Source organism: Salmo salar, chromosome ssa01 (genome assembly GCF_905237065.1).
Source record: "Salmo salar chromosome ssa01, Ssal_v3.1, whole genome shotgun sequence".
NCBI lineage: Eukaryota > Metazoa > Chordata > Actinopteri > Salmoniformes > Salmonidae > Salmo > Salmo salar.
Genome location: NC_059442.1, coordinates 162,934,804 through 162,951,207, shown reverse-complemented (window position 1 = coordinate 162,951,207; position 16,404 = coordinate 162,934,804). Strand labels below are relative to the sequence as shown.

At 41.8% G+C, this 16,404-nt stretch overlaps 1 protein-coding gene across 10 annotated transcripts in view; it reads left to right on the top strand.

Annotated features, from left to right (window-relative positions):
• LOC106571288 (cAMP-specific 3',5'-cyclic phosphodiesterase 4D) overlaps positions 1–16,404 on the top strand; it is a 388,079-nt gene that overhangs the window by 289,497 nt on the left and 82,178 nt on the right. For 2 of the 10 annotated variants that reach the window (XM_014144219.2, XM_045693564.1), the window contains exon 2: positions 4,774–4,934. The exons of the other annotated variants lie outside the window; for them this stretch is intronic. In XM_014144219.2, coding sequence (XP_013999694.1) covers positions 4,819–4,934 — 116 coding nt within the window. In that variant the 5' untranslated portion in view covers positions 4,774–4,818. The remainder of the gene's footprint in view (positions 1–4,773; positions 4,935–16,404) is intronic. 10 annotated transcript variants of the gene reach the window in all.

Genomic DNA, 16,404 nt, shown 5'->3' with positions numbered 1-16,404 from the left:
GTTGTTGAGAGAACAACCAAAATGTAGGTACAACAATGAGTACTCCTTAACTACATGTACTTATTAGCTTGTTACAAGGTCTTTACATAGGTTATTCCTTCTGATAGTGTTTCTGGCTATGTAGGCCCTATGTAGGCCTACTGTGAAGTACAGTATTATGTGGATTATAATTAATGGACATTTTTTGTAGGGGTTGATACTTTTTTGCTAAGGGAAAATCAAGTCTGAAATTACAAATGTCAGAAGCCTTTTTAAACCTCAAATGTACTACAAGTTTTACATTTCCTGCATTGCAGGAAAGTTATCCTGTAACAGGGTGTTAAAATTAAGATCCTACATCTGTAGTCACCCACAGTAACCTATATTAGACGCAATATTCTCATCTCACATTGTGGACCCCTATTTTTCCATGACACATAATAATCGGCATAAATATTGTTCCTCGTGGTGTGTTCTGCTGCAACGTACCAGACGTTGATCACATTATTTTAGACTTATATGACATCATCTAACCTCGACATAACCCTTTAAGGATTCATATATTTCCCATCTATCTCCCTGACTGAGTTGCCTGTTAGAAAAATCTCTCTTAACTTCCTCTCAAATGCCAAGTGTAATCTCACGCTTCTGCTGTGTACTAAAAGGCTTAGCACCACAAGAGTTGTTCAGTGTCAGCTGCTTTCAGCCAAATGCGCTAGCCTGGCTATGAGGAAGGAAGCCTTGCCTGTAACAAGACATTAAATAGACTGAAGAGGACTGATGGGGACTTGAGAGAACCCTTGACCAAAAGGCTACTACTGACCAACTGACCAATGTGCCCGTGTGGCTATATAGCCTACATCAGTGGTCCCTGGGAACCAGTCCTGGTCCTGAACATCTACATGGTTGGTAGGCTTTAGCTCTGACAAATCTCATTAAACTAAACAAGGTGTTGATGAGAAGTCAGGTTTTTAATAAGGTCGGTACTTACATTTCACACATGTACACGTGTTGATTATATGCATGTGTGAATTGGACATTTGTTTTTTGCATATTCCACTCCCCGAGATACCCTCAGACAGTGGGGTCATGGCCAGGGATCAGCCATTATTGACGGAAACACCTGGCGTAATTAGGGTTAAGTGCCTTGCTCAAAGGCACATCGACCCTCCCTTAACACATCCCCTTAGGTGTGTTATTGCTAGGATGGAACAAAAACCTGCACACCCTGTAACTCTTCAGTACCAGTTGGGGACTTTTTGGGGATGCTCATGAATATCAATCCTCGGCCTGAAGTGCCACCCCTTGCACTACTGAAGCGGGATGAGTTTGATTGCTTCAGGAGGGTGGTTACGTGCGTTTGAAGGCAGAGGGACTGAGTTAGAGTCTCAATATGGGCTGGAGGTGATCAGGGGGAAGTGGTTGTCCTTTCCACAAGCATCTTCTCATGTAAGGTTGGGGTTAAATATGTGTATTCTTTCTGTTTTACAGCTTGTAAAACAAAGTTCCACAAGAGCAACAGCGTAAATTAAGCCACCCTCAAGAAAGCTACGTATTTCTGAATGGTGTGAGAGAGAGGGAACGAGACGGAAGTGAACAATCACCTCCTGGCCTTTCTCAGTTCAAGAATACTACAACAGTACAGAAATACTGTGTATGAACTTTCAACACACATCTTGAACACACTGTGAATGACTGCAATGGAACTCCTCTAATTTGAGTGTCCATAACAGAAGACTTCATTTCTTCTAACTAATTCAATTTGTGTAGTTGCATGGATACCGGTTTGTTTGGCATGCACAAGATAAAAGAGAGATGAAAAACTAAGGGATTGACACTTAAGCATGCATGGGCCTCTGTTCGTTTACAGTGAGAGCATGTAAAGCTGTACCACAACACTATCAGTCAGGCTTAGTTTAATACTGTGTATGCTCTGCTGCCTGCTACCACGTTACAGTTAGGCTTAGTTTAATACTGTATACTCTGCTCCCTGCTACCACATTACAGTTAGGCCTAGTTTACTATTGTATAAACCAAATCATAATGTTTGTAAACAAAGAACTTCTGGTAGTTCCGGGTTTCAAGCGTCGGAAAGTCTAGGTCCAAGAGGCTTCTAAACAGCTTCTGCCCCCAAGCCATAAGACTCCTGAACATCTAATCAAATGGCTACCTAGACTATTTACATTGCCCCCCACCCTCTCCCCCTCTTTTACACCGCTGCTACTCTCTGTTGTTATCATCTATGCATAGTCACTTTAATAACTCTACCTACATGTAGATATTACCTCAACTAACCGGTGCCCCCGCACATTGACTCTGTACCGGTACCCTCCTGTATATGGTCTCGCTATTGTTATTTTACTGCTGCTCTTTAATTACTTGTTACTTTTATTTATTATTCTTATCCGTATTTTTAACTGCATTGTTGGTTAAGGGCTCGTAAGTAAGCATTTCACTGTAAGGTCTACACCTGTTGTATTCGGCGCATGTGACTAATTCAATTTGATTTGAAAGCTGGACTCGAGAACGCATAGAAATGCATTGAAAACCATATGCAGACCACCACCGTACTAGCTAGATTATCTAATGAATAATTAATATACAACATTTATATCATCAACACTACTCTCTTGTTGACAAGCCTCCATTTGTCTAGGTTTTAGCTAGATGGTTAGTTTGCTTCATTCGTGGAGGTTATGCTAACTACCTAGCTAGCTAACATTAGCTAGCCCATCAGTAGCCTCAAACTACCTAGCTAGCTAACGTTAGCTAGCCCATCTGTAGCCTCCAACTACCTAGCTAGCTAACATTAGCTAGCCCATCTGTAGTCCCCAACTACCTAGCTAGCTAACGTTAGCTAGCCCATCTGTAGCCTCCAACTACCTAGCTAGCTAACGTTAGCTAGCCCATCTGTAGCCTCCAACTACCTAGCTAGCTAACGTTAGCTAGCCCATCTGTAGCACCCAACTACCTAGCTAGCTAACGTTAGCTAGCCCATCTGTAGCCCCCAAGCTAGCTGAGTTCCAGTTATGGTCTCGTTGTTTTTCTGCTATCTTGTTTGAACACCGAATGACCACAAGCTGCCTGCCAGTGGGAGCGCTAGCTAGCTAGATATTCCTGCCTCAGCTGGTGGCATTGCATTGGCTATTTTGCCAGCACGCATGGATGAATGCAGATGTAAGTCATATAACGTTAGCAAGCAAAGACAACCCTAATTTTCAATTCATAAACTGGCTTGGAAGATACAACAGCACACAAATAGTTCCTTAGCCGATGCTGATGATGGTTCTATAGCCTTCCATAGATTAGTTGAGGTTAGGCTACGAGGTTATCAGAAAGGGTCTGCCATAAACCGTAGCCTACATGTCGACATGTAATCATCGCAATTTGAGAGTTCATGTTATACACAGAAAATAACCATCTCTGTTTAAAATACTTTATTATTGCTTGACTTTGATGTCCTTCACACGGGGTATCATATTATTACTGGTTGTTTATTGCAAACAAACAGTTTTGGACGTGGCACACTAACCTCACATAGGCAGGTAATTAAGGTAGTGGCTCACTACTGTCATCTGCTGGATAATTTAGAGATTATACCATGAAATAGCACTGTGCCATTTACAATGGTTCATGTTATTGAAAAGTTGATTTTGCCGGCTCCTTACCGTACTGTCAACTACAATATGCGATTACTGATTTGTAAAGACTGAGCACAACCATGCACAGAACGCAACTTTTGCCACCCATAACTAAACTTGCTCGCTATTGTAACATCATGGTGATCTCTCGTATACTCTGATGCTACCACATTACAGCCAGGCCTAGTTTAATGTTGTATACTCTGCTGCCTGCTACCACATTACAGCCAGGCCTAGTTTAATGCTGTATACTCTGCTGCCTGCTACCACATTACAGCCAGGCCTAGTTTAATGCTGTATACTCTGCTGCCTGCTACCACATTACAGCCAGGCCTAGTTTAAGGCTGTATACTCTGCTGCCTGCTACCACATTACAGCCAGGCCTAGTTTAATGTTGTATACTCTGCTGCCTGCTACCACATTACAGCCAGGCCTAGTTTAATGCTGTATACTCTGCTGCATGCTACCACATTACAGCCAGGCCTAGTTTAATGCTGTATACTCTGCTGCCTGCTACCACATTACAGCCAGGCCTAGTTTAATGCTGTATACTCTGCTGCCTGCTACCACATTACAGCCAGGCCTAGTTTAATGCTGTATACTCTGCTGCCTGCTACCACATTACAGCCAGGCCTAGTTTAAGGCTGTATACTCTGCTGCCTGCTACCACATTACAGCCAGGCCTAGTTTAATGCTATATACTCTGCTGCCTGCTACCACATTACAGCCAGGCCTAGTTTAATGCTGTATACTCTGCTGCCTGCTACCACATTACAGCCAGGCCTAGTTTAATGCTGTATACTCTGCTGCCTGCTACCACATTACATGGCAGTGAGGCCAAGGCAAGCCCTGCAGGGAGCTCATTCACTAATGAGCTTATGAAGGAAGTAGGGCACTGGGGCCTTTGCACCATAGGCAAAAGAAGGAGAGTCTGGTTAGAGAGAGAGAGCAAGACAGAGAGAGAGATGTAGAGAGAGAGGGACAGAGAGAAAGAGAGAGAGAGAGAGAGCAAGACAGAGAGAGAGATGTAGAGAGAGAGGGACAGAGAGAGAGCAAGAATTTTTTTTTGAGAGCTTTAGGCGTTTTTCGAGCTTGTCCAGGAAATGCAACAGAATTAGTCATTCAGCAGCCTTGTATTCTGACACACACTCAGCCTCCCCCTGCAGTGTCGCTTCCAGTCCCCTCCCTGAGGTCTGTCATGGAACCCCTGGACCACACATTCTGGACCTCTGGACTGTGCCCTTGGAATCCTGTGCCCCCTGACCAGGTCTCAGGCCGAGGCACCAAGCGAAAACGCTTTCTCAAATCTTACAGGTAGGACCCCTTGTTGCCGGGGGTTACCAGGTTGTTTTTGTTGTGAAGCGCACAGTGCTCCACTCTCGATCTAGTCAGTTATAGGCTGCAGAGGAAAACAATATGTTTTTTGGGGAGGCACATTTAGGAGTATTGATTCATGTGCATTGTCCATGTCAAATACGTTGAATAGAGTCAAGTAAAGAAGTAGGGAGGCTTCTGAAATTGTACAGGTGTAATTGTGTTGCTTTGCCTCTCCTTGGTGCTCTTTGTTTTAATACAATACATTTGGTGGGTTATCTTAAACTGGTGTTTGTCTCTCATAACAGTGGAAATTGCTTGTGAAAGTCCCCATATCACTGCTGTTGTGATGGGGACAGGGGTTTTAGCGATAGCTTGCATTGCCAGAACACAGTCCTAGCTTCTCTGATTATGTACCTCATGTTGTTGTCAAATGCTGTTCTCAGCTTCTCCACTTCCTAAGCTCTGGTATTGTACAGCTTAGTGAGGTGAGCTCTTAGGTCACACGCTGTCCTAACAACCGCTTACTACAGCACTTCATGACATTCAGGTGAACCATACAGAGGGTTATGGTACATGATGTTGCAGTGTGTTTATTAGCAGATCATATCTAACAGTGATTGTTCAATGTCTTAGTACAGTGTTTTCTAATCCTGGTTCTGGTCCTGGAGACCCAAAGGGGTGAGTACAGATTTACCACCTAGCACAACCACTAACACACCTGATTCAAATAAACAAAGGCTTGATGATGAGACTAGTTGAATAAGTTGAATCGGGTGTGTTAGTGCTAGAGGGCAAAAACTAATGTGTACCCATTTGGATCCCCGCGACCAGGATTGGGAAACACTGGCTTAGTGGGTTGGACCTGGTCCCAGATCTGTTTGTGGTGTGTGGAGGAATGGAGGAACTTAACAACAGGGTGTCCCTCGATGGAGGGGCTTAACAACAGGGTGTCCCCTGATGGAGGGGCTTAACAACAGTGTGTCCCCCGATGGAGGGGCTTAACAACAGAGTGTCCCCCGATGGAGGGGCTTAACAACAGGGTGTCCCCCGATGGAGGGGCTTAATAACAGGGTGTCCCCCGATGGAGGGGCTTAACAACAGAGTGTCCCCCGATGGAGGGGCTTAACAACAGAGTGTCCCCCGATGGAGGGGCTTAACAACAGTGTCCCTTGATGTTGGGGGTTAACCTGGCATAGTCAATGATCCGTTCAGTGCTGATAACAAACCTGGCTGAGAAGTCCATGCAGTGCACGCAACCAGACAGACGATTTCTCAATGAAGTGTCAACTCTGTTAATGTGGGACATGCTGCTGTATATACAGTATCAAATGCACTTCTGAAAGAACTACAAAGAAACCCACTATCTGTAAAAAAAATCTTGAATAATTGTGCCATCCATAAAACCAAATACTTTAAGACTTTTAGTCAAGTAGTATTTTACTGGGTGACTTTCACTTTTACTTGAGTCATTTTCTATTAACTTCTTTACTTTTACTCAAGTATGACAATTGAGTACTTTTTCCACCAACAAAACGGTCCAAGCTGCTTAGCATTAAATTGTCTACTAAATGACCATACTGTAGGCTGTGTGATGCAATCAGATCAGATTGTCTTTTCCAGAGCAACTTGCAGTAGTGCTGTGCTACCTAGTACCTACTGGATAGCGATTGAAGTCTCAACTCGATGGCATTGTTGGCATCATCCTGCAACCAACTGAGCAAACAGTACAAACATGTGTTTGATGATGCATTGTGGGAAAACTGAGCTGCAAATATACGGTGCATTCAGTCAGGTTGGATGGGGAGCGTCGCTTGTCCCGAAGACTTGTCCCGAAGCCACTCCTGGGTTGTCTTGGATGTGTGCTTGGGGTCGTTGTCCTGTTGGAAGGTGAACCTTCGCCCCAGTCTGAGGTCCTAAGCGCTCTGGAGCAGGTTTTCATCAAGGATCTTAATCTTACTGTACTTTGCTCTGTTCATCTTTCCCTTGATTCTGACTATTCTCGCAGTCCCTGACGCTGACAAACATCCCCACAGCATGATGCTGCCACCACCATGCTTAACCATAGGGATGGTATTGGCCAGGTGATGAGTGGTGCCTGGTTTCCACCAGACGTGACGCTTGGCATTCAGGCCAAAGAGTTTAATCTTGGTTTCATCAGACTAGAGAATCTTGTTTCTCATGGTCTGAGAATCCTTTAGGTGCCTTTTGGCAAACTCCAAGCGGGCTGCCATGTGCCTTTAACTGAGGAGTGGCTTCCGTCTGGCCACTCTACCATAAAGGCCTGATTGGAGGAGTGCTGCAGAGATGGTTGTCCTTCTGGAAGGTTCTCTCATCTCCACAGAGGAATTCTGGAGCTCTGTCAGAGTGACCATAGGGCTCTTGGTCACCTCCCTGACCAAAGCTCTTCTCCCCCGATTGCTCAGTTTGGCCGGGCGGCCAGGTCTAGGAAGAGTCTTGGTGGTTCCAAACTTCTTCCATTTAAGAATGATGGAGGCCACTGTGTTCTTGGGGACCTTCAATGCTGCAGACATTTTTTGGTACCCTTTCCCAGATCTGTGCCTCGACACAATCCTGTCTCGGAGCTCTGCGGACAATTCCTTTGACCACATGGCTTGGTTTTTGCTTTGACATGCACTGTCAACTGTGGGACCTTATTTAAACAGGTGTGTGCCTTTCCAACTCATGTCCAATCAATTGAATTTACCACAGATGGACTCCAATCAAGTTGTAGAAACATCTTGAGGATGATCAATGGAAACAGGATGCACCTGAGCTCAATTTCAAGTCTCATAGCAAAGGGTCTGAATGCTTACGTAAATAAAGGTATTTCATTTATTTATGTTTTAATTCACTTGCAGAATGTTATAAAATCTGTTTTCGCTTTGTCATTATGGGGTATTGTGTGTATGTAACAGTGTAGGTTCCGTCCCTCTCTTTGCCCCAACCTGGGCTCGAACCAGGGACCCTTGCACACATCAACAACTGACACCCACGAAGCATCGTTACCCATCGGTTTCCCCTTGCAACGCAAGGGGAAACCCTACTTCAAGTCTCAGAGCGAGTGACGTCACTGATTGAAATGCTATTAGCGCGCACCACCGCTAACTAACTAGCCATTTCACATCGGTTACATGTAGATTGGTTGAGAAATTAAAAAAAAAAAATACATTTTAGAATAAGGCTGTAACGTAACAAATTGTGGAAAAAGTGAAGGGGTCTGAATACCTTCCGAATGCACTGTATGAGTATTGCGCTCAGTTGTGGTTACATGGTTTGTGATAGCATTTTGTGATAAAGGTTTCAATGGTAGTGTGAAGGCATTGGTCATACTTCCAGAGAAAGATTAGGCTTGTTTCAAACTGGAAACTTTAACCAACCCGGAGCTGTTGCAAGCTGTCTGAAAATGCCACAACGTCAAAATCATCTAGTTACTGTAAGAGGCTAAGAGCACATGTTCTCATTTGGAGAGTGCGAAAAGCAGAAGTATATATAAATGTGGTGGCGTGATAGTGAGAAAGAGAAGATTGTCTGACCCATCTTTCTTTCCATCCTTCCCACCACCATTTCATTGATGCTGGGATTGAATAACAGAGCTCACAGGATCATGAGAGCATAAACTGCATGGCCTTCGTAAAGTCCTGAAACATTTCAATTAAACATTTGCTTAGCATAAAGTAAATTGTTGCAGTATGTGCAAAACGAAAGAACCCAGACTAAACCACCATAAAACATGTTGATGGCGTAAGCCATATGTTCAAGTTGAATAAAACATCTGATATTGCTATAAAGAGGACGCCTATAGTGTGCTGTTTTTACTCATTGAGTGTTCATCAGTGGAACTTCCTTTATTTTGTGGTGAGAAACTATTTGAGGAACTGGTTTCATAATGATTTACCAAACCAATAGTGTGCAACTGCAAGCTGCAATTCGGGGCCTCCCGCTAGCACAGCAGACGGGAGGCTAGGGCAACACTGTGTACTAGCTAGCTTTATAGTTAGTGAAACTGTGTACTAACTAGCTTTATAGTTAACGACACTGTGTGCTAGCTAGTTTTATAGTTAACGACACTGTGTACCAGCTAGTTTTATAGTTAACGACACTGTGTACTAGCTAGCTTTATAGTTAACGACACTGTGTACTAGCTAGTTTTATAGTTAACGACACTGTGTACTAGCTAGTTTTATAGTTAACGACACTGTGTGCTAGCAATCTTGCTAGTTAGCTAGCACACAGTGTCACCCCCACCCCTGCCTGTCCTTCGCTCCTGCCTGCCCGAACACCTGCCCTCGCCGTCGTTAACAGAACTGCGGGAAAACAGTTCCCAACAGGTGGGGGTGAAGGACACTGTCTACCGGTGTACACCTAGCTACCATTGTCGTCCTTGCCCCTTATGTGGGGTTTATTGGCGGCTGGCATCCAGTGTTATTGTGCATTAACGCCACCTACTGTATTGGAGCACCCCCAACTCCCACCTGTCCTAACTTAAAAATGGACCAATAGAAGTATCAGGAATGCCGACGTGCAGGAATGCCCACTTGCAGGCACGCCCCAAATTGTGGGCCACAATTGCACCCTTCTCAAACCTCACAATAATGTCTTAAAGGTGCAATAGGCAGAAATCGCTCCGCCATTTCTTAGTTGCTAAAATTCTATTAGTTTGCCTAACTTCAGTTTATGTGACAAAACAAGCAATACATAGTGAAGACAATCATTGTACCATCTTAACCGCTGTGAAATAAATGTTCAATAACCAAAAATATTGTATTTTCAGCTGTTTGAAGCTGGTGTACAAACCTGAAAGTAAAAAACAATCAACTTAAGAATGGGAAGCATAGAAATAGTGCACATAGAACATATCTACCGCTTCTTAGACTTGCTTTCAATGATAATGACAGATCTATAGCGCACATTTCTATGTGAATTTGGTCAGTTCGCCCAAAAAGTGACATTTTGCAGCTTTAAGTCATGTAAAATAATCATCTGAGCGGGAGAGCTACGCTTACTTTTTGACTGAGAAAGTCATCTTGACTCATAAAATGGTTGGTGTCCACTGATTTAGAGTAATACAATGGCTTTCCTTGTAATACTATGGATGTCAGAGCCGTCTTTTACCTTCCGCTGAGGCTAGATGATATGACGATGTGATGTTCATTTTACATCTCATAAATTTTTTGGAATATAGCCTAAAACTAAAAAGACTCCAAGCATGTCCAAGCACCAACATTGAAGCTAGTGTAGGCAAGAGGTGCATTTAGGCCGACCTAGAGCAGGAGAATGTTAGGATCACATTGAGATTCATGTTAGGAGTGAGGCTTAAATTCTGTGCTGTTGTAGTCTTCAAGGCTTCATTGGGAGAATGCCATAATTCAGTGTTTCAAGTAGTTATATATTTCCTTATTTTACCACAAGAGGGCCTCATTTTCATGTTTTGTGCATTTCACAACAGAAGAGGTGTACTGTCCCCTCACTCTGAGTGTATCAGGCTGTACTGTCCCCTCACTCTGAGTGTATGACATTCCAGGAAATTAGGCATTTCTATCAATTATTTTGTCCTTTCTGAAATAATTTGATGTTATGCTGGGAGTATTATACATATTCCATGTTGTGCTGGGAGTACATGATCCAATTCACACCTGATATTAATGAAACATTACATATTTTATTTGAAATATATTTCAAATCATATCATATAATACAATGATTGCATGTAGTAACTGCATATTAGTTGATCAAGTGCATCATCTTATACCCTGAAGTCACGTACTGTGTGCACTCTAACCGAGACCCACAGACAAAAGCCACCCTTTCTACAGTACCACGTCACAGAGGGACACACAGTACAGTTACCCATGCAGTCACCCATCCCCCTGCTCATAGTAAAGGATGGAAACAGACTTTACGCTTCACAACAAACCCACAAGGCAGATCTGTCCAACCGACCTGACATCCCTTTGTAAAAAAAATCTCTTTTTATGGTTTGAGTGCTGGTTACCGCATTGGTTCTCTCTCTCACTTTTTCTCTCTCTCTCTTTTTTCTCTCTCCCTCTCTCTTTCTTTTCTCTCTCTCTCTCTCTCTCTCTTTCTCTCTCTCTTTTCTCTCTCTTTTTTTAACCTCTCTTTCTCTCGCTCTCTCTTTTTCTATTTTTCTCTCTCGCTTTCTCTCTGTCTCACTTTCTCTCTCTTACGTTCTCTTTTCTCTCAATCTCTTTCTATCTTTCTCTCTCTCTTTGTTCTCTCTCTCTCTTTGTTCTCTCTCTCTCTTTTTGTTCTCTCTCTTTCTCTCTCTGTCTTTCTCTCTCTCTCTCTCTTTGTTCTCTCTCAAATTCAAATTCAAGCTGCTTTATTGGCATGAAAAACATTGTGTCAATATTGCCAAAGCAACAATGTATACAATATACATTGTAATAAAATTATAAACAATAACAAATAATAATATAATATGGTAGTAAAAAATAATACAAAATGAAATACAAAAATAACAACAATATAGTAGAAATTTAATTAATATAAAAAGCTAAACATGTCAAATGAAACTATAACTAACTTATAACTAAATAACAGTCATCTTCACCATTACATCAGCACTACAACTACCATCGTCATTACCACTACTATTACTACCACCACCATCATTAAACTGCTATCATTACCATCACCCTACTACCCATACCACTACTATTTGGAATGATAAACAACAATAATAATAGAAATAACAATAATACTAATAACAATAATAGTAATAACAATAATACTAACAATAAGTAAGTTACTATTTACTATGCAGATGTTATTGTCTCTCTCTCAGTCTCTTTGTTCTCTCTTTCTTCTCTCTCTCTTTTTCTCTTTCTTACTCTCTCTCCCTCTCTCTCTTTTGCTATCTCTCTTTCTCTCTCTCGCTCTCTCTCTTTCTTGCTCACTTTCTCTCTTTATCTCTCTCTTTCTCTCTTTCTCTCTCTGTTCTCTTTCTCTCTTGTTTCTCTCTCTCTTTCTTTATTTCTCTCTCTCTTTCACCATCTCTGTCCTTTCTCGATCTCTCTCTCTTTCGATCTATCTCGCTTTTTTGCTATCTCTCGCTTTCTCTCTGTTCTTTCTCTCTTTTTTCTCTCTCTTTCTCTCTCTCTCTTTCGATCTCTCACTCTCTCTTTTCTCTCTCTTTTTCTTTATTTCTCTTTCTCTCTCTTTCGCTCTCTCTCTTTTGCTATCTCTCTTTGTTCTCTCTTTCTCTCACTGTCTCTTTTCTCTCTTTTTCTCTCACTCTCCCGCTCTCTTTCTCTCTCTCTTTCTCTCTCTCTCTTTTCTCTCGCTCTCTTTCTCTCTCTCTCTCTCTCTTTCTCTTTCTCTCTTTGTTCCCTCTCTCTTTCCCTCTCTCTTTCTCTCTCTTTCTCTCTTTTCTCTCTTTGTTCTCTCTCTCTTTCCCTCTCTCTTTCTCTCTTTTTCTCTCTTTTCTCTCGCTCTCTTTCTCTCTCTCTTTGTTTTCTCTCTCTCTCTCTCTCTCTCTCTCTCTCAATTCAATTTTCTTTATTGGCATGACGTAACAATGTACATATTGCCAAAGCTTACTTTGGATATTTACAATATGAAAATAATAAGAATCAAAATTGTCAACGGGACAACAGTAACAACAGTAACCAAGAGTCAAAATAACCATACATTGAACGATAACAATAAGCATACAGTAGAGGAAATGTGCAGGTTGATTGGTCTGTCAGACACTGTCACTCAACTTATGGCAGGCAGCAATGTAGTGCGCTGCCAACCCACAGCTCTCTGCGTCCTCCCCCAAGAGGACGGGTAGCCTACTCTCATCAGAGAGGTCTTTGAAACCTTGAATAAGGGTTTCAAACTTGGGGAAATGACACTCTCTAATTGTTTTATATTTTTGACATTTTGTCAGGAAATGCAGCTCTGTCTCAGGTTCTGCTGTTGTGCAGTGGTTGCACAGCCTTTCCTCTACAGGGAGCCAGGTTTTCCTGTGTCTACCCTTCTCAATGGCAAGGCTGTGCTCACTGAGCCTGTACTTTGTAAAGGGTTTTCTAAGGTTTTGATCAGTAACCATGGTCAAACATTTAGCCACGGTGTACTGTCAATTTAGGGCCAGATAGCACTGCATTTTTTTTGTGCTTGTGCTTGTGTTTCCCAATAAGCAATGTAGTTTTGTTTTGACTGTGTTGTAATTTGGTTTATTCTGATTGGTTGGATGTTCTGGTTCTGAGGTTACAGTGTGTTAGTAGAACAGGTTTGTGAACTTAGCCCCAGGACCAGCTGGATGAGGGGACTCTTTACTTTGCTCAGCTCTTGGTATTGCAGGGCTTGGTAATGGCATTGCAGGGCTTGGTAATCTCTCTCTCTCTTTGTTCTCTCGCTCTTTCTCTCTCTGTTCTCTCTCTCTTTGTTCTCTCTCTCTTTCGTTCTCTCTTTCTCTCTCATTGTTTTCTCGCTCTCTTTATTTATCTTTCTCTCGCTCTCTTTGTTCTCTCTCTTTCTCTCTCTCTCTTTGTTCTCTCTCTCTCTTTGTTCTCTCTCTCTTTCTCTCGCTCTCTTTGTTCTCTCTCTCTCTTTGTTCTCTCTCTCTCTTTGTTCTCTCTCTCTCTTTGTCTCTCTCTCTCTCTCTTCGTTTCTTTCTATCGCTCTCTCTCGTTCTCTCTCTCTTTGTTCTCTCTCTTTCGCTCTCTCTCTCTCTTTTTCTCTCTCTCTTTGTTCTCTCTCTCAATTCAATTCAATTCAAGGGGTTTTATTAGCAAGGGAAACATATGTTAACATTTTCAAAGCAAGTGAAGTAGATAATATACAAAAGTGAAATAAACAATAAAAACGAACAGTAAACATTACACTCACAGAAGTTCCAAAAGAATAAAGACATTACAAATGTCATAGTATGTATATATACAGTGTTGTAACGATGTGAAAATGGTTAAAGTACAAAAAGGAAATAAATAAGCATAAATATGGGTTGTATTTATAGTGGTGTTTGTTCTTCACTGGTTGACCTTTTCTCGTGGCAACAGGTCACAAATCTTGCTGCTGTGATGGCACACTGTGGTATTTCACTCAGTAGATATGGGAGTTTATCAAAATCGGTTTGTTTTCGAATTCTTTGTGGATATGTGTCTCTAATATGGTCATACATTTGGCAGGAGATTAGGAAGTGCAACTCAGTTTCCTCCTCATTTTGTGTGCAGTGTGCACATAGCCGATCTTCTCTTGAGAGCCATGTCTGCCTACGGCGGCCTTTCTCAATAGCAAGGCTATGCTCACTGAGTCTGTACATAGTCAAAGCTTTCTTTAAGTTTGGGTCAGTCACAGAGGTCAGGTATTCTGACACTGTGTAATCTCTGTTTAGGGCCAAATAGCATTCTAGTTTACTCTGTTTTTTGTTAATTCTTTCCAATGTGTCAAGTAATTATCTTTTTGTTTTCTCATGATTTGTTTGGGTCTAATTGTGTTGCTGTCCTGGAGCTTGGTGGGGTGTATTTGTGTTTGTGAACAGAGCCCCAGGACCAGCTTGCTTAGGGGACTCTACTCCAGGTTCATCTCTCTGTAGGTGATGGCTTTGATATGGAAGGTTTGGGAATCGCTTCCTTTTAGGTGGTTGTAGAATTGAACTATTTTCACCTCCGGATGAAAAGCGTGCCCAAAGTAAACTGCCTGCTACTCAGGCCCAGAAGCTAGGATATGCATATAATTGGTAGATTTGGATAGAAAACACTCTAAAGTTTCCAAAACTGTTAAAATAATGCCTGTGAATATAACAGAACTGATATGGCAGGCGACAACCTGAGAAATCCATCCAGGAAGTGGGATTTTTTTATTTTTGTAGTTTTCTATTGATTTCTTTTTAAACATGTTTACATTTTTAGTCATTTAGCAGATGCTCTTATCCAGAGCGACTTACAATAGTGAAGTACATACATTTCATTTCATGCATTTAAAAAAATAAAAATAATTGTACTGGCCCCCCGTGGGAATCGAACCCACAACCCTGGCGTTGCACACACCATGCTCTACCAACCGCGCCACAGGGAGGCCCTTGAATGCCTTTACAGTATCCATTGACTTAGGACTCAAATTGCACTTCCTATGCCTTCCACTAGATGTCAACAGTCTTTAGAAATTGTTTTAGGCTTGTATTCTGAAAATGAGGGAGTAAGACCAGTCTGAATGACTGGACCCTACAGTGTCACAGAGCTTTTTTCATGCGCACGACCGAGAGCGTGCCTTTCTTGTTTACCTTTTATATTGACAACGTTATTGTCCGGTTGAAATATTATCGATTATTTAGTCTAAAAACAACCTTAGGATTGATTATAAAATCGTTTGACATGTTTCTACGAACTTTACGGATACTATTTGGATTTTTCGCCTGGCTGTTGTGACCGCGTTTGAGCCTGTGGATTACTGAAGAAAACGTGCGCACAAAACTGAGGTTTTTGGATATAAACAGGGACTCCATCAAACAAAACAAACATTTATTGAGTAAATGGGATTTTTGTGAGTGCACCGATATGAAGATCATCAAAGGTAAGTGATTAATTTGATCACTATTTCTGAATTGTGTAACTCTTCTACTTGGCTGGTTACTGTTTGTAATGATTTGTCTGCTGGGCGCTGTTCTCAGATAATCGCATGGTATGCTTTCGCCTTAAAGCCTTTTTGAAATCTGACACCGTGGTTGGATTAACAAGAAGTGTATCTTTAAACCGATGTATAACACTTGTATGTTTCATGAATTTTTATAATGAGTATTTCTGTTTTTGAATTTGGCGCTCTGCAATTTCACTGGATGTTGGCCAGGTGGGACGCTAACATCCCACAGACCCTTGTAAGGTTCTTAGGGATCCCTAAGCGCGAATCCCGTTAGCGGGATTGATTTGACAACATCCACGTGAAATTGCACCGCACCAAATTCAAACTACAGAAATATCAATATTCAACATTCACGAAAATATAAGTGTAATACATCAAAATAAAGCTTAACTTCTTGTTAATCCAGCCGCTGTGTCAGATTTCAAAAAGGCTTTACGGCGAAAGCACACCATGCGATTATCTGAGGACAGCACCCCGCATACATGAAAATCATTTTTCAACCAGGCAGGTGTGACACAAAAGTCAGAAATAGCCATATAATAAATGCCTTACCTTTGAACATCTTCTTTTTGCAATCTCAGATGTCTCAGTGACACAATGAATGGTCGTTTTGTTCGATAAATTCCTTCTTTATATCCCCAAAATGTCCATTTATTTGGCGCGTTTGATTCAGAAATACACCGGCTCCAACATGACTACAAAATATCTAATAAGTTACCTGTAAACTTGGTCCAAACATTTCAAACAACGTTCCTAATCCAACCTCAGGTATCCTAAAATGTAAATAAATTATCAAATTTAAGACGGAATAAACTGTTTCTAATACCGGATAGAAAACAACCTGAAGCGCGCTCCAGTTCACGCGCAACAAAAGACTAAAGCC